Source organism: Amyelois transitella, chromosome 7, assembly GCF_032362555.1.
Source record: "Amyelois transitella isolate CPQ chromosome 7, ilAmyTran1.1, whole genome shotgun sequence".
Taxonomy (NCBI): domain Eukaryota; kingdom Metazoa; phylum Arthropoda; class Insecta; order Lepidoptera; family Pyralidae; genus Amyelois; species Amyelois transitella.
Genome location: NC_083510.1, coordinates 6,787,287 through 6,811,263, shown reverse-complemented (window position 1 = coordinate 6,811,263; position 23,977 = coordinate 6,787,287). Strand labels below are relative to the sequence as shown.

Genomic DNA, 23,977 nt, shown 5'->3' with positions numbered 1-23,977 from the left:
CGTTTCCTCTTGTTTTTGCACTATGCAGTCATAAAGATAAGTCTATTTATAATAAAATGTTCGATGCTATTATTGAATACAGTCGTAAATATGATTTTGACTTAGAAGTAACAAACGTCATAATGGATTTTGAAATGGCGGCTATTTCAAGTGTACGACAGAATTTCGAAAATGTTACCATAAACGGCTGTTTCTTTCACTTGGGACAGATAATCTATAGACGGATTCAAAAAGCTGGCCTTACTGTGTTATACAATACCAACATAAATTTCAATGCCGAAATGAAATGCCTTCTGGCTCTAGCATTCTTACTTCCGGAAGAAATCCCAGAATATTATAAAAAATTGAAGGAAGAAAGTTCACCAGATGCCATCAGCATAATAACGAGCTTTGGAGATGATTATGTATTAGGTCAAAACAACAAACCGCCCAGATTTCCTCCATCCATTTGGAGCATTATAAAATTGCATGCAAATGATTTACCTCGTACTCAAAATAGTGCCGAGTCATGGCATCACCGTTTCAATATGATCATTGATAAGGTGAAACCTGGATTTTATCACTTGGCAAGTGAAATTTTGCACGAGTCAAACAAAATATGTGCGGATATCGCGTGCTTGAAAAATGGGGAGACACCTTATAAACGAAAAAAAATATTAATAAAACAAGAAGAAAGACTAAACAATATATTAAAACGAAAATCGGAATATTCCGAGTGTGAATTTCTTCGAGCTATAGCCTCCAATATAAGTTTAAAAAAATTAAAATAAGATAAAGATATTTTGAAAAAAAACTTGTGATACATACAAAATGCGCGCGCATTTTGTATGTATCACAAGTTTTTTTTCAAAATAAGGTAAAAATAGGGTTCTCTGCCTTTTCGGCGAAAATCGTTTGGCAGATCATCACTTGCCAATCAACGTTTCGCAGAATTTTATTTCGCGGAATAATCATTTGCCAACTATATCACTTAATTTTGTTTCATTTCCCAACTTAACTATTGCCAACTGTACGTTTGGTCTGGCTTTTATAATGACACTTTTCACAAGGCCAACTTTCAAGTAGCGAACGTTTCAGTTAGAGTAATATTCATTTAATTTTATGTATTGTTTACCAAATAATATATTAAGGAAATAACATAAGGAAAAAACAAATAATATAATTATTTTTCTACTGTAGCTAATATTCAAGTGCCCTGTGTAGTGAAACAAAAGCGATTCGGTTCTGGCACTTCGCCGGCCGCTGCCGCGGCACGCTCGCTTCGCTCGCTCGGCTCGTGCGTTGATGGTCGCAGTTCTAACCTAACCTAACCGATTTCTTTCGATTTCACCTCAACTACGTTCCACCCCCGGTGTCACAGACAAGCGTACTACCGCTGCGCCACAGAGGCCGTCAAATATAAATGTACGAAAAGGGTACTGTTATACAGACGAAACGTTATTCGTCTAAAAGTTGTCTGGCCTAGTGAAGGATTTGATAAATGATTAATGCCCGAAACGTGTTCTGTCATTATAATAATGAGCTTAACAATAATTCTACCAAATGAAACGTTATCATACAAAAATTTGACAATCGTTAGTTGTCAAAGTGAAAATCAGGCGAACCGTTGGTTGGCAAGTGATAATCCGCTAAACAATTTTCGGCGAGAAGGCAGGATACCTAAAAATAGGTATATAAATAAACAAAATGTGATACCTACATACATTTTTTTTTCAAAACTTTTCACTTATAAATGTACATAAGTAAAAAATATTTTGAAAAAATATAATTTAAATATAAAAAAATGTGATACGCGAAAATACGCGCGCAGACATACAAAATGCGCGCGTATTTTGTATGTCACATTTTTTTTATTTATTTCATACTTTGTCTTAATATTTACATACAAAGTTCTTTTGTTTGTTGTAGTTTTTTAAAATCCTATGAGGTTAATTAATTTTTGTTTTACTTTCCGTTTTCTTTACTAATAAAACTCGATTACCTACATCTTTGTTTGAATGATGCACCTTTTCCTAGCTACTCTGCATTTTTTACAAGAAATTGAAAGTTTATAAGCTTGCGCCAATTCGAATTAGTTATGTATTTTTAATAGTTATACATTTTGATTTCTATACATTTTGATTGATATAGATTTTGATTGATATTTATTTTAAATAGTATACTTTTTGAATGGCATACATTTTGGCATGTATACTGCACAAGTTGTATAACAAGTGATATTTATTGTTCATAAACGTTATAAAAAATTGATTTATGCTTTTTGAATTGAAAATTTTATGAATATTATAGCTTTTAAGAATATAATCAATAATGATTATGTCAAGTTAATATTATATCTTTTGAACTTTATTGAAATGAAAATATATAATTTGTTACTATATCAAACAATACGCACCCGTTATACGAAATAAGTTAAGCACCTATTTAGTGTGATATTATAGAAAAGGGAATGCTTTCATTATTTTATGATTTGGGGGCTTATTCACGAATGTTGTGTTTTTTTCTTCTTTCTGTATAAGATCTGAGGTTCTTCTTCCTCCTCGCGTTAATTCTGATTACATCCTCACCTCTCCGGAGAGGCGACCGCGAGGAGGGTGCGTCTTTTGACCAAAATCTTGAATTAAGTAAGTCAGGTTTTTACACAAAGTGACTACCATCTAACCTTCGCAAACTTTGCAAGGGAACCTAAGTAATCCATATTAGATCACGGTTAAAGTTACACTAGATGTATGTCTTTTCTCTTCTCTAAGTCGCCTTTTTACGATATCCCTAAAGAAAAGAGATGGATTAGTCCTATTCTGACTGTAATGCTTAGAACGACACGGCTGTTACTTCTCTCTCTGCCAATATACCTAGTTGTCATGTATAATTTTGAAATAAAGCAGTTATTATCTAGCTATTGTGATATTAATGACGTAACATGATGGCAGCGGTGGGATGATGTATTATGTACTAAGTACCTGGGTGACCGAGCGGTGCTCGGTGGACATCGGAAAATCTATACCTTACCTTTTATAAAAAAGAAGACAGCCCCAAGTCAATTTGGTCCTTTTTTGAATTTTTAAAACTTTCTCTTAAGTGCAACACTTTCCCGAAAACCGGATCCAAATTTGTTCAGCGAAACGCGGACAAACATACATACTTATACATACATACAAGTCAAACTGAGAACCACCATTTTTGAAGGATTCAACCGCCCTTCAAAAATGTTGGTTGAGTTTTTTATGGTGGTATGTAGTTGTAAAAACAAAAAACCATCAACAAAACATCAAAATCACCATAAAAAACTAAATAATTTCATAAAAAATTATTAAAGACAAAAATCAGTGGACGTCACAAAACCCATATAAAATAGAAAAACTGAAATAAAATTAACAAAACCGACAAAAAAAATTAATAAAGAAATGAAAATAGTCGTGAATAGAGCCATCACGTATAAGGACTGCGGTGTTGACAAACGTTTCATAGGTATGAGAAAATATTTTTGGATAAAAATTTAAACAATTTACATACCCCCGTGTGGATTTATATTTCAAATTTCACACTCCAACGTTACTATACATGCTTTAGTGGCTTTCTTTGTTTAAATTTGAAAAATATAATTTAATAATTTATCCTCTCACTAAGAGTGAGAGCTCAGAAGACAAAAACTAAACGTAGCTGTCAACTGTCACCTCATCCGTCACAAGAAAATTTCATTAATATCCATATCTCTCCTTGTCATTCGTCGTATAAAATTGTTTTTTATCTCTGTCTGTGATTTCTAATTGCATTGATTTTGTTACAATTATATTTTTCTTCGATGGATTTTCTATTTTTTGATGTTGTTTATATTGTATAAGTTATGAAAGTGAAACTTCTGTAAACTTTATTTAATTTGAAATTTCCATTCATTCATAATCAGCATGGATGGTAAGCAAGTTTCAAAAAGGTTCATTGTTTCACGAGTTATTGAAAAACATACGTTATTAATAAATTTGGTATATTAAATTTATATTTTAGGTACTTCAGCAAAGAAATCTACATCTTTAGAGACTCTAGTCATTCAAAATATTACAAATGTAAACGATTTAAAAGCCAAACTGAATGACATAATAAAAACCGGCATAGAATACGAGTATGATGTATCTGCTTGCCTAAAGACCTTACTGAGAAGCAGCGATCAAGATGTCATAATCCTGTGCATACAGGCAATAGCAGAGCTTGCTAAATGTGAAGAGAAGAGGGAGACCTTTGCCCATAAAGAAGTGTTAGAACCTATTATTGAGATAGTGAGACAAGAGTCGACTTCAGACAAGGCTGAGCTATTAAAACAGTGCTTTCGAGCTCTCGGAAACATGTGCTGCGATTGTGACACATCAAGGAAGGTTATTCTTGAGTGTAATGGGGTCCCTGTGCTTGTCAAATTACTTGAGAATGCATTGGACAAAGGTTGTCAATTTGAAGAAGTAAAGATATATGCTTGTAAAACATTTCAAAATTTTGCTATTGGTGGTCAAGAGTTTTCAGAGTCAATTGTTCAAGAAGGTCTTTTAGATCTTGTTAAAAGAGTCTTAGAGGTGGAGTTACAGAAAAATGACATGAATGATGATACTGTGTCAACCGCCCTTCTTATTCTCAGTGTTGTTAATGACAACACACCAGAGTTTCTCTTTGAGGAAGAAGTCAATAAGATTGTACTTCGTATTTTGAAGGAGACAGCTAATGTGGATATATCAGAGTTATGTCTTGAGCATTTACATGTACAAGCTGAGCATGGTAAGTTGATTTGTAAAGTTATTATAAGTGACAAATTTAAAAACAAAACATAATCTACAAAACAAGTTTTATGAATTGGCAACCATGTTATAGTTTTTGAATCCTTTTTTTAATCATAAGTGATAATTATTATGTTACTAAACATGCTATAGATATCTCTTATTTATGTCCCATATTCATACTTACCTTTAATCTGTTATTTTAACAATAATACAGATACAGTTAAAACATTGCTGGCCAATGAAGGAGGCCTTCAGCTAGTCTGTTCCCGCTTGGAACAGCTGGTGCAAAGACACGGTGCAGATGAACTGAATTCCGGAGACTCTGAAGTGGTGGCTGTGATGAAGCAAGCCTGTGATCTTATCATTATTGTTCTTACAGGAGGTAAAATATTCAGTAATATTATCATCTATCACATTTGATATGAAAGCTATGGAACAGGCCATTAAAATTAAGCAAAATTTTGTGCACTAAAATATAAATTTCTTCTCACATTTCAGATGATGCTATGCACATATTGTATAACAATGGATCTGGTGAAGTGTATGAAATCATGGTGAAATGGCTGGACTCTACCAACTACAACTTACTCACTACTGCAATACTAGCTATAGGCAATTTCGCGAGGCAAGACGACTACTGTGTGCAGATGATGCAGGGCAAAATATTTGAGAAACTTTTGGGTATTTTCATTAACCAATACATTAACATTTTATTGACCTTTAGAAGACGTGAATTTTTTCCACAGCCCCTTAGCGCCAGTATTATTTCATTTATCGACTACATAAATAAATAAAATAATATGGATCTTGCCCTCATCTTGTACCAATATATATACTTACTATTGCATTTTTTTATTTGGCTATCTCTTTAAAACAATGCTGTAAATTACATATCATTCATTTCTATTTAGATATATTCGAGTTGTACAACAATTTCGCCGTTCGCGTGCATCAAGCGCCAGATGACGACTATCCTGTTGACAAAGCAACAGTCACTAAAATCCAGCATGCAGTTTTATCAGCTCTCCGCAACCTGTCGGTGCCAAGCGCGAACAAAAGAGCAGCGGCTGCGCAAGGTCGCGCCGCGCCGCTGCTACTGAGCGCGTTACCGCATGTGGAAGACCATCACGTAGCCTATAAACTGTTGGCAGCTATAAGGATGCTAGTGGATGGACAAGGTGGGTATTTTTTTTTATTATGAGGACCACAACTTAAGAGGTACAATATGTTCAATTAAACAACAAGAGTTGTAATCCTTTATGACATGACAAATCTCATGGGAATACTATTTTATTCTTCTAAGATGAAAACTACTCAGGGTTGCTCCAGACGGAAATTATTATGGAACCTTATTGGCATACATTTAGAGTCTAGTATTACTTGAGTAACTTAACCCTAAGACCCCAGACTAAATGGCAAGTGCAGTAAAACGACGCCATTCTCCCCAAATTGCAGCAGCCCTGCATATCTCTTTAACACACAGCCACGCCTATTTCCAGAGTCGGTAGCCCGTCAGCTGGCGGAGAGCAGCGCGGCGCTGCGCGCGGTGTCGCGGTGGGGCGGCGCGGCCGAGTGCGCGGGCGCGGCGGGCGAGGCGCCGCGGCTGCTGGCCTGGGCCGTCAAGCAGCTGCGCCACTCGCACTGGACGCACATCCTGCAGGTTAACGCCGTCTCCAAGTAGCACTCGCTAGTCTTCGAAGCGCAAACAATCCGGTGCAATTGGAAAGATGAAGATGAGACGCTTTTCCTATTGTAGCAGGAGCGATGATTCGATAGCCTGGGGAACTGCGGTGGTCGTATATATGCTCCAATCCGTATAATCTTTGCTTGCGCGATTTCGACTCGTCGCTATAAATGGATGATAGCGTGGCGTGATTGGCTGTTGTGACTTGTGGCGTAGAGATATCGATATATATATTAAAACTATTGTTTGTTAGGTATATTGTGAGTAAAATCATTTCAGTAAAAGGCATTTCTTTCTACTCACTTGTATTATATTAACGTTATGAAAATGTACATACATATAATCACGTCTATATCCCTTGCGGGGTAGCCAACAGTCTTGAAAAGACTGATAGGCCACGTTCAGCTGTTTGGCTTTATGATGGAATTGAGATTCAAATAGTGACAGGTTGCTAGCCCATCGCCTAAAAGAAGAATCCCAAGTTTATAAGCCTATCCCTTAGTCGCCTTTTACGACATCCATGGGAACGAGATAGTGGTCCAATTTTTTTTTTATTGGTGCCGGGAACCACACGGCATGAAAATGTAATTTTACTAAATAATTCGAAACCAATTTATACGAATCACTTCCAACCATTCTTTTTCCAGGTTGAAGGGTGCATAACAAGTTTAGTGAATATGTTAGTTTCGTGTCACTCAGTGATGCAAAATGAAGCAATACTCGCTCTGACTCTCCTTGCGTTAGCGGCCCTCAATAGAACCACGCCGCAGACCGAAGAACCAGAGAGCGACTACGAAAAGAGCTTTATAACTCAGATCATAGAGTCTGAAATCGGCAAACACGTTTCAGTTTTAATCGAAACTAACTGCGCGAAAATGCCATTAGAAGTCGCTGAGAATCTTCTCGCATTCCTGGATATAACTTCAAAGAAAAACAAAATTGCCCTCGAATATAAAGAAGCGAAGTTGCAAGATTCTTTGCAGAAGTTTATGGATTCGAGGAAAGACTTGGGCGAGAACCTTAAATCTTGTCTGACAGAAATAATAACAGCCATATCGGATAATGGCAATACGGATTAGTACTGCCTTACACAAACGAAAAATATTACATTACTTGAGATGCGGTGATAAAACGGTCTATGTTTTTGAAAAAATGGTCTTTAGTTCAAAAATTACGACCAAACCTAAAAGTAATGTTTCCTTTCTTTGTACATTTGTACCATGATTGTCTATATTTTTTGAAAAAGGTTAGATTCCGGGGCAAGAGCAAAAACGTATAAAAATTCAGATTGTGTTTTCTCTACTCCCACTACACTCGTTAATTCATTTTTGATTGAACAAAAGTATACAACTTGTTTGTTACGCATTTTAAAATAATGATTCGATATCGATAATATGTATATGAATATGAAATTACCAAACATAAGTTCATTTCTTTTTGCGTTAGAAATAGACTGTTTTTTTTAATTTATACGTTTGCAACATGGTTTCTAAGAGTTGAACTATGGTTAATCGGTTTTATCGATCGATGTGATCAAAAGACATGTCTCAATTCATTCCTATAAAACTAGATGTAAGAATACACATTTCTATTTCTTCTCTTTCCTAAACTTTTAACTAGTCATAAATTTTATTATTATAATAATTCATTAGTAGTGTTGCTAGAAATTTTCTGCATTTATAAGCTTTATTATTTTATACAGTAAATTTAAGTGTATATCCCGAGAATACATTTATTGCACAACGGAGAAAGCAAACTCAAAAATTTTCTCCTGGCTTATCCAAGACTTAATGTATGTAGGTCGATCTAGTTCCAACGTTGCGTCCATTCCATATCCGTTTTGCTTTAATTATTTGCCATCTCAACCGATTCCACCGACCTATTAAAAGCTCCGTATATAGTAAATCCAACTTTCAGGTCTACTACTCTTTATTTATTATTTAGCCCAACATCTAACCCTAGATTTCATTTCACGGCTCTACTATTTTCACATTTGTACCATTGCTACTCATTACATAAATTTCATTTATTTCAATTTACATTCTCCAACCTCAAGATTAAAAACCCATACTGCAAGTTATATCTTGTTGATTTAAAGCATTTTGAGGCTCAAAACTCCTAGTTGAATGCTGATGATATATTCGAGATATTATTAGAACATAATGTTATATAGGTGTGACTGTATTCTCGGGGAAAAAATATATTGTTATAAAAAAATTACTTTTTTGGAGATACTCGTTCTTCACTTTATTACTTATTCTTAGGATGCTTATACTCAATATTCCTACTAAATACTTCTTGTTGAATTTGACCAGTTTTTTATAAGTTCTTAGAAAAGCACTTCTGGCCCAGAACCAAATTAAAAATAGCACATATGTTCAGGTCTCGTGCTAAAAACATGATGTACAATAATAAACAGCAATACTTGATTACTCAAAGTACAATATATTGATGCGTAAAGATATTTATAATTAGTATGTACTTTTGCTAGTGGTTAGTGTAAATTAATAGTAATTTTATCAGTATTCCTCATTTTTAAATGGTAAATTGGAAACTTCGTCAGTGCGCAAATTATTATGTTGGCGCCTGTGTCAATTCCTTGCCTTCGTTTCTCAGTCTCATGTTGCTTGCAATTTGGTTAAATACCTGCAAGTTTTACTCCACTGAATGGACATAATTTGATGGTTGTAGGCTTAAATGATTCCAAATGGCATTTCTTAACTCTATTTTTGAAGAGCTAAATTTCACTTTATAAATTTAGGTAATCCGATAGTGCACTTATTAATAAATAAAAATAGTTTTGTAGCTTCAAAATTATAGGCTAAGAAACACTTATAGTATTTTATCAATTATTTTTCTTTTTTAAATTAATCAGAGATATATTTATTATGTATATATTTTTATGGTACAAAAATGCTTAATAAAAAAATGTAAGTTAGCGACCCCATATACTCATAGCAAGTGCGATCATGACGCGTCACAACATTCAGTACATATGATTAAAATCTGTGGCGCCCATCAAATTTTGTTCGTACGAGTATGTATGACAATGTCGAACTAATTTCCGAAAGGTTTACTTGAAAATTCCCCGGGGGTGGGGAAAAGCGGGGATGTTACGTTTCGACTTAACCGAAGCCATGTGTACATACTTTTCGTCGCTCTATTAAATTAACCATGCATACAAGTAGGCACAGACCACAAATCTCACTATAATCCTAAGTAATTTTGAGCTTCATTCACGTATTTTATTAGTGTTATTTTAATTGTTAATGCACTTCAATTGATATAGTTTACGGACCAAAATACCTAAAAATACATATTTCAATCAATATTATGAGAATCTTGATTAAAATATGTGTCACAGGTGTATTGTTATATAGAATTATTCTGCTGGAATAAAATAAATATTATCCAAAAGAGATTTTTTTTATTAATAGGTACATTATTCCTTCCCATTTCTTAATATTCAGACAAATAGAAGTCATCATAATAACATGATTTATTTTTCATATGATGATGCATAAAAACTGAGCCCACTCATCACTGGAGCACAATTCAATCTGGCGTCACCGACAGCTACGATAGTTCATCTTCTTCGTCATCCTCTTCATCACATTCATAATATCTGGAGCTGACACTTTCATTATCTCATGGGAAGACTACTCCATAGAGTCATCTAAATTCATAACTGATCTCTCCTGAATCATGGTAGAGTGCTGTGTGATGGTCATTCTGAACTTCAACTCCTCATCAGACAGTAGGTGTTGTTTCTTTATGGGACCTTTATTACCGCATCCAGCCACTAAAAATTGTTACAAAAACAAAATTAATTAAGAGTTTTCTTTTATGATCTTTGAGCTATCTTGTGTCTATGCTGATCTGCCGTCTTAAGCACAAACATTGCATATATAATTTACATCTCGCATTTTTTAACACTTCAGATCGATTGATAATATGTCCTATTAACGTTATTTGTAAATAAGCCCCCTGGTAGGAAAAACAAAAGAAATACCACATCCTATCATACCACGCTGATGGTAAAAGACAATTACTTCAATTGGTAAAAGACAAAATATTTCTTTTCTTTTGAGGCTAATCGGAACTCGACACTATAAATCTGTCACTATCTTGAATGTTAATTCAGTAATTGTATGATTTTCGAATCTTGTGAATTTTGACTGCCTGTACCATAAGGGGCAAAGTTGTAATGTGTATGAGATTTATTCAGATTCAACATTACAAGAATGAAAAAAATATTCAAGTACTGTTTTTAGTGCAAAGAGGCGTGATTTATGTATGTGTATCTTACTTACCTGGACACTTAGTTCTGTTATTTCTGTTGATTAGATTCATGATGGAGTCCCTTTCATAGATATGACCACAAACTGTGTTCTAATGTATGTGTATCTTACTTACCTGGACACTTAGTTCTGTTATTTCTGTTGATTAGATTCATGATGAAGTCCCTTTCATAGATATGACCATAAACTGTGTTCTTATGTATGTGTATCATACTTACCTGGACACTTAGTTCTGTTATTTCTGTTGATTAGATTCATGATAGAGTCCCTTTCATAGATATGACCACAAACTGTGTTCTTACGTATGTGTATCTTACTTACCTGGACACTTAGTTCTGTTATTTCTGTTGATTAGATTCATGATGGAATCCCTTTCATAGATATGACCACAAACTGTGTTCTTATGTATGTGTATCTTACTTACCTGGACACTTAGTTCTGTTATTTCTGTTGATTAGATTCATGATGGAGTCCCTTTCATAGATATGACCACAAACTGTGTTCTTCACGGGGTCTTCTATAGGTTTCTTTGTAATTGGATCAATCTGTAAAACAAATGTAAGTTATTTTAAGTATTATAAATATTCCAACCCACTTCTGAACTCTTTTGTCAGACCTTGGTGCCTAGGCCATGTGTTTTAACCCATGTCTGTAAATACAAACTAAATAGGTAGACCCTGGTCTGGCACATGTAACTGATCCAAATTGTGAAATAAATGATGAACTTACGTATCGATCCTGTGTTTCAGTTATAGCTAAATCAGATTCGTCCAAGTTTTCTGAAACATAATTTAAAACAATTTATATTTTATTTGATAGATTGACATAGTAAGTACATTACTGTCACATCTCATGGCTATACTAATGAAAGGCTATTTCTAAAGAAGTGAAATTTAGAATTAATTCAAATTCTACTTTTAGTAGTTTAAAAATTGTGACTTGTGATTATTGTGTAAAATTTTGTAAGCAAAATATTTAAATATATTGTACTTAATAATGTCCAATAAACTGTCCCACCTATAATATAGTCACCTCTATATCCCTTGACGGGTAGGCGGAGCCAAGTCTTAAAAAGACTGAAAAGTCACAATCAGATTATGAGCCTATCACTTAAAAACAAATATGGAGGAAATGTATTGCTTTAGTGGTTCTGTTTTAAAGTGGCAGAATCCACATGGCAATACTTTATAATACATTACTGTCCCACTTTATACAAATAAATTTGTCCCTTAGTTTACTGCATTTGTATATGTATTTTTTTTTGCTTCACCTTAGCATTAGTCCAAACTTTACTTTCCCAAACAATGACATCACATAATATGACTTATTCAACATAGCAACCTAACTAACCCATCTTCCTTTTATTACTTACTATTAATGGGGCAAGCCACTGATTGCTATTTGATATTAAGACTTAATTATGACCCTCAGTCGTGCCAATTCCAAACAATAGGAATACTCAGCACACATGTCTACTAATGCGCATAATCTTAAGCATATAAGCAGTATAAGTTAAAAAAGAACTTACGTCTAGCAACTTGTTGTGCTTGCTGATATCTTTTATTGATTTCTATCATGAAAGGGTGTTTATTTACATCCGCCCTTTTCCCAGCTAAGCTTGTAAGGTTCTCTTTAAATCTGCTCTCTAAACTATCTACATCAGAGTCAGTTTCCCTCTGAAAAAAAAAATTGTTAGAAAAATGTACACATTTTTATTAAAAACTAGCGGACCCGACAGACTTCATTCTGTCAAAAAGATTTGTACTATGACAGTTTTTTGTTTCTATCTATTAGACCTACATTGCTTAGACAACAGTGAACTTTATACATTAGCAATAAAGCTCAAATTGACTGTACGTATTAGTTAGAAAACGTTTGTATGGGATAAATAAAAGGACTGTTTTTAAGGTTTTTCAGGCAATTATTTGGTATTTTTTTGCCGTAAAAACCATCCTTGAGCTTCGACGAATATAAAAAAAAAAGAATTGGCCAAATTGGTCCAGGTGTTCTTGAGTTATGCGCTTACCAACACATTTAGTGATTCATTTTTATATATAAGAAGATAAGTGGAAAGATGAAAACTCAAACTGAATAATAAATTATAATAAAAACACCTTGGCTTTCTCTAGGGCTTGAATAGCAACTTCTTGCTGCGCCTCCTGGTAACAATATTCTCCAACAAGAGTTTTGAGTTTATCAAATTCTGCTTTTTTTTCATCATCCAAATATTTACAGATATTGTCAGTGCATAAATATAGGCTGGCAATGCATTGTTTCCGAAGTTCTTTTATGTCTGTATCAGTCATTTTATTTTTGTGTGTCTGATAGCTCGGGAGATTTTTGATAGCCAATTATAAAAAATCCTGTAACTGCAAAGTATTTTAGTTAATAAGTAATAAACAAATAAAGAAAATAGTTATAGGCAGGAATTTCATTTTCAAATTGATTTGATAGTTGGAGAGCAAATTGGTTCAAGTGCGTTCATTCATCATGTCTATTGTCACTGTCAATGACTATGGCTTTGAAAAGTACCTACTTTTGTTCGTACTTATCTGTGAAATTTCACTGCGTTATTTATATATTTCTCAGTCTACAGTCGAATCCAAGTCATTAAGTCATGAGCATGCCTATTGAAGAATAACTAACCATTTCTCAGTAAATATGGCTTTATTCAATAAAATTATACAGTATGACTTTGAGCATGTGACAGAAATGAAATGTTCCTTTTATGATAAAAGGTGTCAAAAAGCTAATGTGGAGGTTGCATATCACCACACCTATGCCTACTTCATTTATGTGAATAATGCTATCAACGTATGTATGATGATATGTATGGAATGGATTGAATGAAATGAACTGAGTGATCAGGGATCAAGGCAAGACCTCAGAAAATGACATTTTAGAAAAGGGATGTAACATTACTGATAAAAATCGATTTATATCTAATCGGTTTATTTTTTAAATATGAAATATCGATTAATAAATATTCGATTTTTCTTAAGAAAATAATCGATTTTGTTATATTGATAATTTTTTTTAATATCAATAGATTTATTTATTAAAAATAAACAACAGAAACAGTAAGTTCTTATATAATTAAAGTTTTAAATCAATCAAATTTGAAAAATGAAGTTTCAGCAACGAAAAATGAATTACATATCAACCGAATGTCGGTAAAATACAGTTCATCGACTAACTCCATCTAGTGAATGTTTGAATAAATGAATCTTTTTTTTTTTTTTTTTTTTTTTTTTTTTTTTTTTTTTTTTTTTATACGGGACAAATTACACTGATCGAGTTAGTCTCGAAGTAAGTTCGAGACTTGTGTTACGAGATACTAACTCAACGATACTATATTTTATAATAAATACTTATAGATAAACATCCAAGACCCAGGCCAATCAGAAAAAGTTCGTTTCTCATTATGCCCTGGCCGGGATTCGAACCCGGGACCTCCGTTGTCACAGACAAGCGTACTACCGCTGCGCCACAGAGGCCGTCTTCATCGGCCGTCGAATCATTTAAACTGTTTTAAAAGCACAGAAAGAATGAACAGAAGGCGTTAATGAAATGTTATGGTGCTATGATAGTATTCTTCCCGTTCCGGGCTCCAAGCCAGAAGACCAAACGTAATGTCGGAGTTCATTTATTGCATGATTATAAAAAATCGATTATTAATTTAGTTTTACTTATTTAATACGTGATTTTTTTTAATCGATTATTTCCATAATCGATTAGTTTTTCACATTCCTAACACATTACGTGTACACACTAAATAGTGATACTACTATGTTTATTTTGTATTGGTGATTGGATCGGATCGGAGTGAGGTGATCATTGTAAATAATTTTGTTTGTGCTTGTAGTGATTTCCTTTCATTCTTAATATCAAAACAATTTCATTTCATTAATTCAAAATGAGTATGCGACCTGATGATCATCGAAGAAAATGGGACAAAGACGAATTCGAAAGAATTGCTGCGGAAAGACTTCAAGCAGAATTAGATGAAGAAGAGCGATCCAAAAAAAAAGGTACAAAGCAATGGTTAATTTATTTTAACAGCCCATAAACGTCCACTGTTGGACTAAGGCCTCCCTAGGAATGGGGGGAATTTACCCAAAGTCACCATGCGGTTTGGTGACTTCAGTCTCTATTGATTCTGGACTACGTTATCATATCAGCGTAGAAGGCTGTCAACGTGTGTGGCTAAACATGGAAAAATCGGATTAAAAGAATATTCCTACCTGTACACAACTTATTCTGTTCTGATGTTTTTTAAATGTGAACACTTGTATATTGTATGTATATGTTAATTTAATCAACATTAAAAATTTGCAGCTCCTCCTGTCAAACGTGAACTTCTAAAACAAAGAGACTACAAAGTAGACTTGGACTCCAAACTTGGCAAGAGTGTAGTTATCAACAGGAACACACCTACTTCACAATCGGGAGGATACTATTGCAATGTTTGTGACTGTGTTGTTAAAGACTCTATCAACTTTTTGGACCACATCAATGGAAAGAAACATCAAAGAAACCTTGGCATGTCTATGAAAATTGAACGAAGCAGCTTGGAGCAGGTTTGTATTTGTATTCTTTCATACCAGAGCAATTTTTTTATTTTATATAATATGAAGTTATCATATCTGTGTGGTTCCCGGCACCAACACAAAAAACAATACAACCACTCCATCTCTTTCCTATGGATGTCGTAAAAGGCGACTAAGGGATAGGCTTACAAACTTGGGATTCTTCTTTAGGTGATGGGCTAGCAACCTGTCACTATTTGAATCTCAATTCTATCATTAAGCCAAATAGCTTTCGTGGCCATTTAGTCTTTTCAGGACTGTTGGTTTTGTCTACTCCGCAAGGGATAAAGGTGTGACCATATGTATTATTATTTTTTTCTCCTTAAAAAAACCTGTCTAGTTGAGACATTCATTTTACGCTGAGCTGTATCTTTAGTATTAATATTACTTTCTATGAAAAATTATATACTATTTTCCCAAGACAAAACCATGAGTAAATATTAGAATCTCACAAGTCATTACGGCCTTTCTCTAAAATGTACAAGCCCAAAAAAACATCTTTTACACTATTTCTGGCCACTGGAAGAGAACAACATCTCTAAACATTTGCTCTGGGTCATGCCATCCTTTTATCTTGTTATAACTTCATCATCATTATATATTTTTTAGGTCCAATTGGCATGATGCTTTAAAATTATATGAACTTATTTGTTTGAATACCTTTTTTATATAAAAGCTAAATTGCTTTAAAACCTATTTTATTTTTCCAGGTTAAAGCCAGATTTGCACTAAACAAAAGAAAATTGGAAGAGAAAAAAACTGAGTATGAACTAGACAGTCGGTTACGTGAGGCTGCAGAAGAGGAAGCTCGTTTGAAAGAGCTCCGTCGCGAGCGACGTCGTGATAAGAAGCGCAAGTTACAGGACAACGAGGAGGAAGATGATGCTCCAGTGCAGTCAGAGTTGGCACAAATAATGGGATTCTCGGGCTTTGGAGGCTCGAAAAAGTAATCATTTCTTTTAGGTTACCTTGTATGTATGCTTTGTTAATAAATTATAATAATTGTAATCTGGCTTTTATATTCCAAGTCAAGCAAGAACGCCCTTATTAGAAGAAAATGTCTAAAACAACATTTATCATGTCTCTATCTGGGTTTATATTTAGCTTGTCAAGTTGGACAGAGTAAGCAATCTCCAAAGGGTTCGTATATTATATTGATGGCTACTAAATGATTGGCACAAACGCTTCCATTTTTAACGGTACTTACGTATTGCATTTTAGGTTAGCCTATGTTATTTACTTTTATGACTTGATTTGTCATTGTGTTTGACTATCAACATCAGACATATCACCATTGCCTATCAATGAGCTATTTTCTGAGTTATATAGATACATAGTTTGAGTTCTAACTGATGCTCTTACAATACAAACATGAGGAACCTGTACAACCTGTAGTATCAGGCAAATGCGTTTGTTACTACAATCCAATATAGGATAGATTTTCCTGCTATGATTGCATAGGTCAGGCGGAAGTCGCTTCGTGTACAATCGAATCCAGGATATTGGTCTAATAAGCTACACCCTGGGCTCCTCTCCAAAGTGATATCTGTGGCTGTGTAGTTTCAGTACTGAATATTTGGCAGAACAGTGGTCTTCTCTGTGGAAGTGATTGAAGACGACTAAGGGGCAAAGGCACCAACAACAACCATCTAGTGCCTCAAAACTCCAAAGGCGGATCAATTTAACATCAGGCAGTGACAGCAGTTTTGACTCTTAATTCTTTGAATATGATGAATGCGGGGTAGAGAGAGCCAACAGTCTTGAAAAGACTGAATGACCACGTTCAGCTTTATGGCTTAATGATAGAATTGAGATTCAAATAGTGACAGGTTGCTAGCCCATCGCCTAAAAAAAGAATCCCAAGTTTGTAAGCCTATACCTTAGTCGCCTTTTACGACATCCACGGGAAAGAGATGGAGTAGTCCTATTCTTTTTGTATTGGAGCCGGGAACCACACGGCACTTAATTTGAATTTTTGAACTTTGAATTTTATCTAACTACCTTAATACTAGCTGTGATCTCATGGGAATTTTGGGATAAAAACTCGCATTTATAATATTACCTAGGTAGTAGTGTGACAATGCTGAGAGAATAAATTTAATAGTTATATAATCTGATTTGACGAAAATATGTAGTTATAAAAATAGTCGTAGGTCGCGATGACAATGACTCTTCTTTTCCTCCCAAACCCACGCCTAACCAATTCACCGTACAGTGTCCTATTGTACGAAAGCTTTCAGGCGGAAACAAGTGAATCGACAAGGTCGTAACATAAAAACACAACAGAGATGTGTGTAGTGCACTGTGTAGGTACATTCATTAACGAAAACCCTTTGATTTAGGAGGCAAAAAATCTCCAGAACCTCAGAGAAGTAGGTACCTAGGTCGGTTTGTTCTTAACATAAATACCTACTTATAACCTTTTACCTTTTTTGCCGTATGCCGGAGTGGGGTGGGACGGGACAACCGCACCCGGTTTCACTATCATCACTACATAGTATAAAACAAAGTCGCTATTTTAGTCTGTTTGTCTGTATGCTTAAATCTTTAAAATTACGCAACGGATTTTGATGCGGTTTTTTGTAACAGGTAGAGTGATTCAAGAGGAAGGTTTTTATGTATAATAACATTTATAATTTCGCACTCGTGCGAAGCCGGGGCGGGTCGCTAGTCTGTTATAAGAACCCCCGCACTATCCTGGAATCATAAGAAATAATAAAAAACTATACTGAAAACATTGTCTTTCTTCTTCCTCCTCACGTTAATCCTGGTTACATCCTCATCTCACCAAAGAGGACACGTGACCCCTGGGTGCGCCTTTGTGCACTATGCATGCTCAAGGAGTGGATGGCGCAGTTTTTACATGAAACGACACCCATCTGGCCTCGGCAATCTTTGCAAGGAACTCGCATTGGTAATGGTAAAAGGTACACTAGATGAAGTTACAATTCCTTTAGTTGCCTTTTTCGACATCTACATATGGGAAGTGATGAAGTTGTCTTATATAAAAGTCCCGAAAGCGGAAATGAACACCGTTTTTATCACTTGAAAATTAAATAAAAAGAAGGTGGTTCTCATTTACAACTGCAGGCACTACTACTTATAGCCGAACAAATGGTATGGGTAACTGAACAGGAACGAACTAATACAGACCTTACTGACTCAGTACCATAACAAATGCGTGTCCTCCTACCTTATTTTCCTTAGATAGATGGTACACATACCACACTGAAACAAACAGCAAAAATCCTTGCTAAACACTTGTTCGAACATCTATGATTAGACTGCACACCATGATTTTCCGCTACAATCGAGCAAAACCACGCCCTCGTATAAAACGCAAGTTCACAGTCATGGCGAGCCAATACAGTGATTATTCGCAGACATGAAGACTACTCATCTTTGTGGATTTTTGGCGATAACTTTATTAGCAATATTTTCTACTGTTTGCTCGGGATATCACGTAAGACATTAAGATGCCATTTGTCTGTTTAAATATTTTTGTTAACACTTTTTATTCACAATTTTTTCTCGGTAATCGTACTTACAAAGACATCATTAATACGAGTATCATTTAGATCATTAACAGAGAAAACTCTGGTAAGGCATCCCTTGTACTATTATTGAACTATACAAACAACCATACGGCCCAAGTCGATCGGTAGACCCAGTAGACTATAAGATACCAACAATCCTTGTTTAATATACCTAATAATTGTATTAATCTACCTTGATAACATTGTAGGAAAAAAATATAGGATAGTCTTTCTGAATTGTAGAAACGGTTTTGTACGCAATATATTCAAGACATTAGGATTAACCGCAGTCAATCGGAATACGATCGGTGTAATTAGATAGTATTAAACTCGAGCACATTTGGAGCGAGCGCTGGGCTCGGAAGGAAGATCTTACATAGGACAATACAAATGCCTTATTGTGTTTAAAATAATAGAAATGAAATGTCGTCGTCTTGCAACGCACGCAGTTTTCTGCGCAGTAGCAAAACGGTTAAATAAAACTCAGAATTGAGATGCATTTAAAACGTTATGGTCTGACTGATAATCGTAGATAATTATCATCAGTTGTGATGGTTACCAATACTTTTAAAGGTATTCCGATTTCTATTATGGCCCACACGTATCTCTAAACATAGAACTATAATTTCATTTCCTGCTATTTATCTGTGATTCACTTTTGCAGTTGCAGAATTCCCATGATGCCTCAAATTTTGCTGGTTAGTATTTACGTCACGTTGTAAGTACCTAGTCGTATTCATAGCGCAGATACGGCGGTCAAACGTGAGTGTCCACGTAACATCCAATACAGGATGCACCCCGGAGTCCTAAGGAGGTGAGGAAGTAATCAGGACTAGAGAGTAATCAGGACTAACTCCAGGGAGAAAAATGATCTTATAATTACTTACGATAAGAGAGAGGACTAGACGTTAAAGGAGCAATCTTAATGTGGGCAGTTAGGTAAAATTGGTAGTATAACTACCTACTTATACCTACTATGTTTAGTACCTACCTACAAAAATGTGGTCTCATATTGCTATATTTTATTATTACCTAGGTACTACATACCTTATTTACCTACTTTCATGTTCCGTGATCAACCAGTGGTGGTACCTACTTATTCGCATGCACATCACAGATCACGTAATGGTTAGCTTCCATGTTATTACTGTGTTATGTGAAAAAATGCTATTGCTTTTATTTAATTACCTTACCTACTTTCAGTTAGTAACGAGATCAGGGATATATCAAGACCAAAAAGGGAAATAGAAAATTTTGATACGGATGACTACCCTACTACTCCCAATCAAGAAGTCCAAGAAGAAACGAGCTTTTGGGACCGCGTGGTCAAAGTAGCTCTTCAACTGTTTAGTCGTTTTGTGGAATGGTTGAATTCATAATAAAATTTAATTATACATAGTTACCTATATTTCTTTTTAGTACTTACCTACTTTTTCACACCAACGCAACTCGTAAGTATTTATCCCCAAAACTCGAAGGGCCTTAATAGTGGGTAGGTATTGAAAGGCCACGAGTACTTGGACGGCTAAACAATTAAACGAGACCAGAGATACTCGTAGTGTCAGGCAGAGCTTGAAAACTTTATAGAAAATAACGTTTTTATATAGTTTTGAACAGACGCGACTCGGTCAGTTAAGGTCAGCGGACGGCACGCAGCGATATGTATGAATCTGTATTTACTTACACCTAAGACTTACTTAACCTCTCAATACTTTTCAGTCAGAAAATGTTCGTTTCTTTAGGTACTGAAATACAATTACATAAATATAGTCACGTCTATATTCCTTGACGGGTAGACAGAGGCAACAGACTTGAAAAGACTAATAAGCCAAGTGTAGCTCTATGATGAAATTGAAATTCAAATAGTGACAGGTTGCTAGCCCATTGCCGACAAGAGAAATCCAAAGTTTATACTATATCTTACCCTTAATCGCCTTTTACGACAAAGATATGGAGTGGGTCTATTCTAAAGTCCCGGAAACCACACTGCACTTAGGTATAATAAAGGTAAAGAATCTTGACGCCTAAGTACCTACGTCTTTTTCTAGAAAAATACATCTAAATATTATAAAGCTGAAGAGTTTGTTTGTTTGTTTGAACGCGCAAATCTCAGGAAGTACTGGTTTGAATTGAATAATTATTTTTGGGTTGAATAGACCATTTATCGAGGAAGGCTTTAGGCTATATAACGCTGCAACTATTAGCAGCAAAGAAATAATGGAAAATGTGAAAAAAATCAGGGAAAATTATTCATTGAGGGCTTCAATTATGGCCAAAATAACTATTCCACGCGAACGACGTCGCTAGTTTTAAAATAAATTGACCATGAGCAGAAAAGTCAAAATGAAATAACAGATATCATAATGAATTACTTTTGCTATGAACTATATTTAAAAATGTATTTTTCAAGTGACATTGTCACTTTTTGGTGCTCGAATTGTAAGGGGTGCACTACCAGGTGCAAACAAAAAATTTGATTTATTTTAGTAAATGTAGAGGTAGGTAATAAAATATAAATTATATACAAATATCTATTTTATTTTACATCTTAAATTAGGAACATATATACAAACTGCACATAATGTGGAATTTGCACACATTTTTATGTGTAATTTGGCAAAGCAATCCAATAATTTGAAGCAAATTACCTAAAAAATTTAGGGCAAGACTATGGTAAGAACCTATATTTTATTCAATGTAGTATAAAAGATAGTAAAAAATATTATACAAGTAGCAACTAGCTAGAACATAAATTATTTTGCTATTTTAACAGCCATTTTTTGTGTAAATACTGATTGTTTGAGGACATTTTCAGAGATGTTTAGGGGGTTGTAAGCTCTTTGAAGAGCCAGGTGCCTTACAGCAGCAAGTTCAGGTTCTGTAGTTATGCGAGGCACCAGGGAATGATCAGCTTCAGTCAGTCTGAGACTATTGATCACACCACGGAATGTACTCTTCCTAATGAAAGATTTACTAGTCAGGGCTGTTTCAAGCAGACATTTTTCTAGTATTGTGGCTATCACTTTATTTTTAGGAAGGGCTTTGCCCTCTAACGCATTTCCTAATGTATGATAAATTTTCCTAAAGTCAATATTGTGTTCTGGTGCCCCGTGTGGGAGTGGAGGGAAGTCTTCAAATTCAGCAAGAATATGGAGTGCAGCTGCAGTCTCAGTTTGGAGCTTTTTGAAGTTAATTGAATCAGCCAAAACCTTCGCCCAAGAACCTAAAGGTACCCGCGAAACAGCATTTACCTTCTTCCTTTCTTTCTTCTTTCTTGTAATATATTTCGGATGGATTACTGACTTTTTCTTAAAATATGCTATTGCTTCTACAATGTCCTTTTCACTTTTATTTTGTAAGTTAAGAGCAATATGTTCAGTGCTGTTAGAACCGTAAGTCTTCAGCGACTCCAGCAATATAAACTTTTCACTTTTCGACCAGCCTTGTAACAAGCCATGTTCATGGGAATTTGATGTTTCACTACGATCTTCCATAATTATAATAACTGAAACGAAGTATGTATGACCCGTTATATATTTTATTCACAATGATTATGTTATTAATGAACAAACAAATTGATATAATAAATGTATGGATTATTACCTTGTTTTTGGTTGAGATATGATATGAGATAGATAGACCTATTTCGGTAAAATATTTATTTTAAACACTAATAAGTAATTCAAAGTCATACGTATCTAAAATAAAAATCCTCGTCAGCAACTAAGCAAAAATGGTAAACAAATAATAACAAACAAAAGCTAGTTTTAAGATAAAATTTCTAGAATTCATCCCAGTTGAAGTTCGAAAATCCTTGACGTTTGACATTGACAAATGATTGCAGACAATGACAGATCAGATTTCCGAGACTTCCTTGGATTTTAGTAGATAAGTAAGTAGAAATTGGGCCGATTGGGCCTTGAATCCTTGGGGGACGGGTCAACTTTAGTACAATTTCTTTAAATAGGTACTTGAAGTCTTTCTAGCTTTGAGGTTAACTGGAGTGGTAAAAAGAGAGAGAAGCTAAGGACTTTTAACGGTTTTTCTTATAGTTATACTGTCGTCTGATAAATATCTGAATTGCTATTAAAATGACCCCAATATAGGTACCTACCCATATAAGCCTGTTTGAGAGCATCGGTGGTCGAATCGTTAAGGTGCCCGGTTAAAATGTGTGTGTCGCAAAAAGTGTGTCCCAAATAGTCCAATGACCAAATATACCAATGTATATGACCGCCTCGGCCATATACGACTGTTTTCGAAGTTATTTACATTAGATAGAATACTAACAGATGCTCTTACGGTGAAAGAAAACATCGTGAGGCAACCTGTACCAGATTCAGGCAACTAGATGTGTAACCATGATCGATCCAATACGGGTTAGGTTTCCTGCAAAGGTTACGGAGGTCAGACGGGAGTTGCTTCGTGTAAAAACCACTCACCCAATCCAGGGTCCATAATCAAAAGCATACCCTGGGCTCCTATCCAGAATGGTGAGGATGCAACCGGGACTAAAAGCCGGGAGAAAGAAGAAGGATCGAAAACATGTTTTCGATCCTTCTTGATTCATTATAATTATTTCTATAAACATTTTTTAAATAATGAAGTCAAAACGACGCTACATAATATTGACGAATAAAACATTGAAAAACTACAAGTTTCGTATATATAAACAAAACGAAACATGGAATCATTGTCTGGCTATCCTACAGCTACTTCGACTAGGTACAAAAAGGAATGATACTTAACTATAAAACCGCCGCTTATTTTAAAAATGTGTCAAGGCAAATATAATAAAATTGTAGACATAATAAAGAGAATCTAGTTTTTTAGTTCGAATCCACATCGAGATTAGCCTTATAGTTATTGAATTTCAAAAGTTATAAAGCGCCAGATTTGGCAATAGGTACTTTTACAAAAGTACCTATTGACAAATCATAGGTACCAACATCACTGTATGTTGCAGGTTGTAAGACCACTCCAGACGTAGTGGCGGGCACGCTACCTACACGAGCCCTATTCTGTGCCTATACCACTGGAGAAAGTATTGAGTAATTACGTAGAAGATAAAAGAAATAAGCAAAGATACAGTATAAAATAATGTTTT

At 34.9% G+C, this 23,977-nt stretch overlaps 5 protein-coding genes across 8 annotated transcripts; 3 read left to right on the top strand and 2 right to left on the bottom strand.

Moving 5' to 3' along the window:
* Positions 1 to 3,715: 3,715 nt before the first annotated feature.
* Positions 3,716 to 7,581, top strand: LOC106133600 (GTPase-GDP dissociation stimulator vimar). Its single transcript, XM_013333392.2, has 7 exons — positions 3,716 to 3,912; positions 4,003 to 4,758; positions 4,975 to 5,142; positions 5,259 to 5,441; positions 5,672 to 5,938; positions 6,260 to 6,420; positions 7,092 to 7,581. Exons 1-7 carry the CDS (start codon positions 3,906 to 3,908, stop codon positions 7,521 to 7,523), a joined length of 1,974 nt encoding a protein of 657 aa, XP_013188846.2. The 5' UTR covers positions 3,716 to 3,905; the 3' UTR covers positions 7,524 to 7,581.
* Positions 7,582 to 9,862: 2,281 nt separating this feature from the next.
* Positions 9,863 to 15,121, bottom strand: LOC106132408 (E3 SUMO-protein ligase NSE2). 3 transcript variants are annotated; one of them, XM_060945057.1, is made up of 6 exons: positions 14,990 to 15,121; positions 12,860 to 13,114; positions 12,274 to 12,421; positions 11,475 to 11,524; positions 11,170 to 11,290; positions 9,863 to 10,246 (listed from the first exon to the last, which is right to left on the bottom strand). In XM_060945057.1, the coding sequence occupies exons 2-6, from the start codon at positions 13,049 to 13,051 to the stop codon at positions 10,104 to 10,106; spliced, it is 654 nt and encodes a 217-aa protein (XP_060801040.1). In that variant the 5' UTR covers positions 13,052 to 13,114; positions 14,990 to 15,121; the 3' UTR covers positions 9,863 to 10,103. The 3 variants fall into 3 exon arrangements, with proteins under 3 accessions (XP_060801040.1, XP_060801041.1, XP_060801039.1); XM_060945058.1 differs by lacking the exon at positions 14,990 to 15,121 and adding an exon at positions 13,282 to 13,301; XM_060945056.1 differs by lacking the exon at positions 14,990 to 15,121 and having other exon boundaries at positions 9,864 to 10,246; positions 12,860 to 13,250.
* On the top strand, positions 14,505 to 16,342 carry LOC106132496 (zinc finger matrin-type protein 2). The gene is made up of 3 exons (XM_013331939.2): positions 14,505 to 14,776; positions 15,084 to 15,325; positions 16,045 to 16,342. The coding sequence occupies exons 1-3, from the start codon at positions 14,662 to 14,664 to the stop codon at positions 16,282 to 16,284; spliced, it is 597 nt and encodes a 198-aa protein (XP_013187393.1). The 5' UTR covers positions 14,505 to 14,661; the 3' UTR covers positions 16,285 to 16,342.
* A 2,319-nt stretch (positions 16,343 to 18,661) lies between these two features.
* Positions 18,662 to 20,249, top strand: LOC106132915 (uncharacterized). Its single transcript, XM_060945059.1, has 3 exons — positions 18,662 to 18,797; positions 19,535 to 19,568; positions 20,074 to 20,249. The coding sequence occupies exons 1-3, from the start codon at positions 18,720 to 18,722 to the stop codon at positions 20,247 to 20,249; spliced, it is 288 nt and encodes a 95-aa protein (XP_060801042.1). The 5' UTR covers positions 18,662 to 18,719.
* Positions 20,250 to 21,387: 1,138 nt separating this feature from the next.
* On the bottom strand, positions 21,388 to 23,131 carry LOC106132860 (uncharacterized). 2 transcript variants are annotated; one of them, XM_060945055.1, is made up of 2 exons: positions 22,985 to 23,131; positions 21,388 to 22,375 (listed from the first exon to the last, which is right to left on the bottom strand). In XM_060945055.1, exons 1-2 carry the CDS (start codon positions 22,986 to 22,988, stop codon positions 21,624 to 21,626), a joined length of 756 nt encoding a protein of 251 aa, XP_060801038.1. In that variant the 5' UTR covers positions 22,989 to 23,131; the 3' UTR covers positions 21,388 to 21,623. The 2 variants fall into 2 exon arrangements, with proteins under 2 accessions (XP_060801038.1, XP_013187863.1); XM_013332409.2 differs by lacking the exon at positions 22,985 to 23,131 and adding an exon at positions 22,474 to 22,964.
* Between the last annotated feature and the right edge of the window lie 846 nt (positions 23,132 to 23,977).

Coding starts and splice junctions, on each gene's coding strand:
- LOC106133600 (XM_013333392.2), top strand. Junction 4,759..4,974: donor ACATGTACAAGCTGAGCATG/GTAAGTTGATTT, acceptor ACAATAATACAG/ATACAGTTAAAACATTGCTG. Junction 5,442..5,671: donor AATATTTGAGAAACTTTTGG/GTATTTTCATTA, acceptor ATTTCTATTTAG/ATATATTCGAGTTGTACAAC.
- LOC106132408 (XM_060945057.1), bottom strand. CDS start 13,051: ATGACTGATACAGACATAAAAGAACTTCGGAAACAATGCATTGCCAGC. Junction 12,422..12,859: donor AAGCCCTAGAGAAAGCCAAG/GTGTTTTTATTA, acceptor TTTTTTTTTCAG/AGGGAAACTGACTCTGATGT. Junction 10,247..11,169: donor TAACAGAACTAAGTGTCCAG/GTAAGTAAGATA, acceptor AACAATTTTTAG/TGGCTGGATGCGGTAATAAA.
- LOC106132496 (XM_013331939.2), top strand. CDS start 14,662: ATGAGTATGCGACCTGATGATCATCGAAGAAAATGGGACAAAGACGAA. Junction 14,777..15,083: donor AGAGCGATCCAAAAAAAAAG/GTACAAAGCAAT, acceptor AAAAATTTGCAG/CTCCTCCTGTCAAACGTGAA. Junction 15,326..16,044: donor AACGAAGCAGCTTGGAGCAG/GTTTGTATTTGT, acceptor TTATTTTTCCAG/GTTAAAGCCAGATTTGCACT.
- LOC106132915 (XM_060945059.1), top strand. CDS start 18,720: ATGAAGACTACTCATCTTTGTGGATTTTTGGCGATAACTTTATTAGCA. Junction 18,798..19,534: donor CTGTTTGCTCGGGATATCAC/GTAAGACATTAA, acceptor TCACTTTTGCAG/TTGCAGAATTCCCATGATGC. Junction 19,569..20,073: donor TGATGCCTCAAATTTTGCTG/GTTAGTATTTAC, acceptor ACCTACTTTCAG/TTAGTAACGAGATCAGGGAT.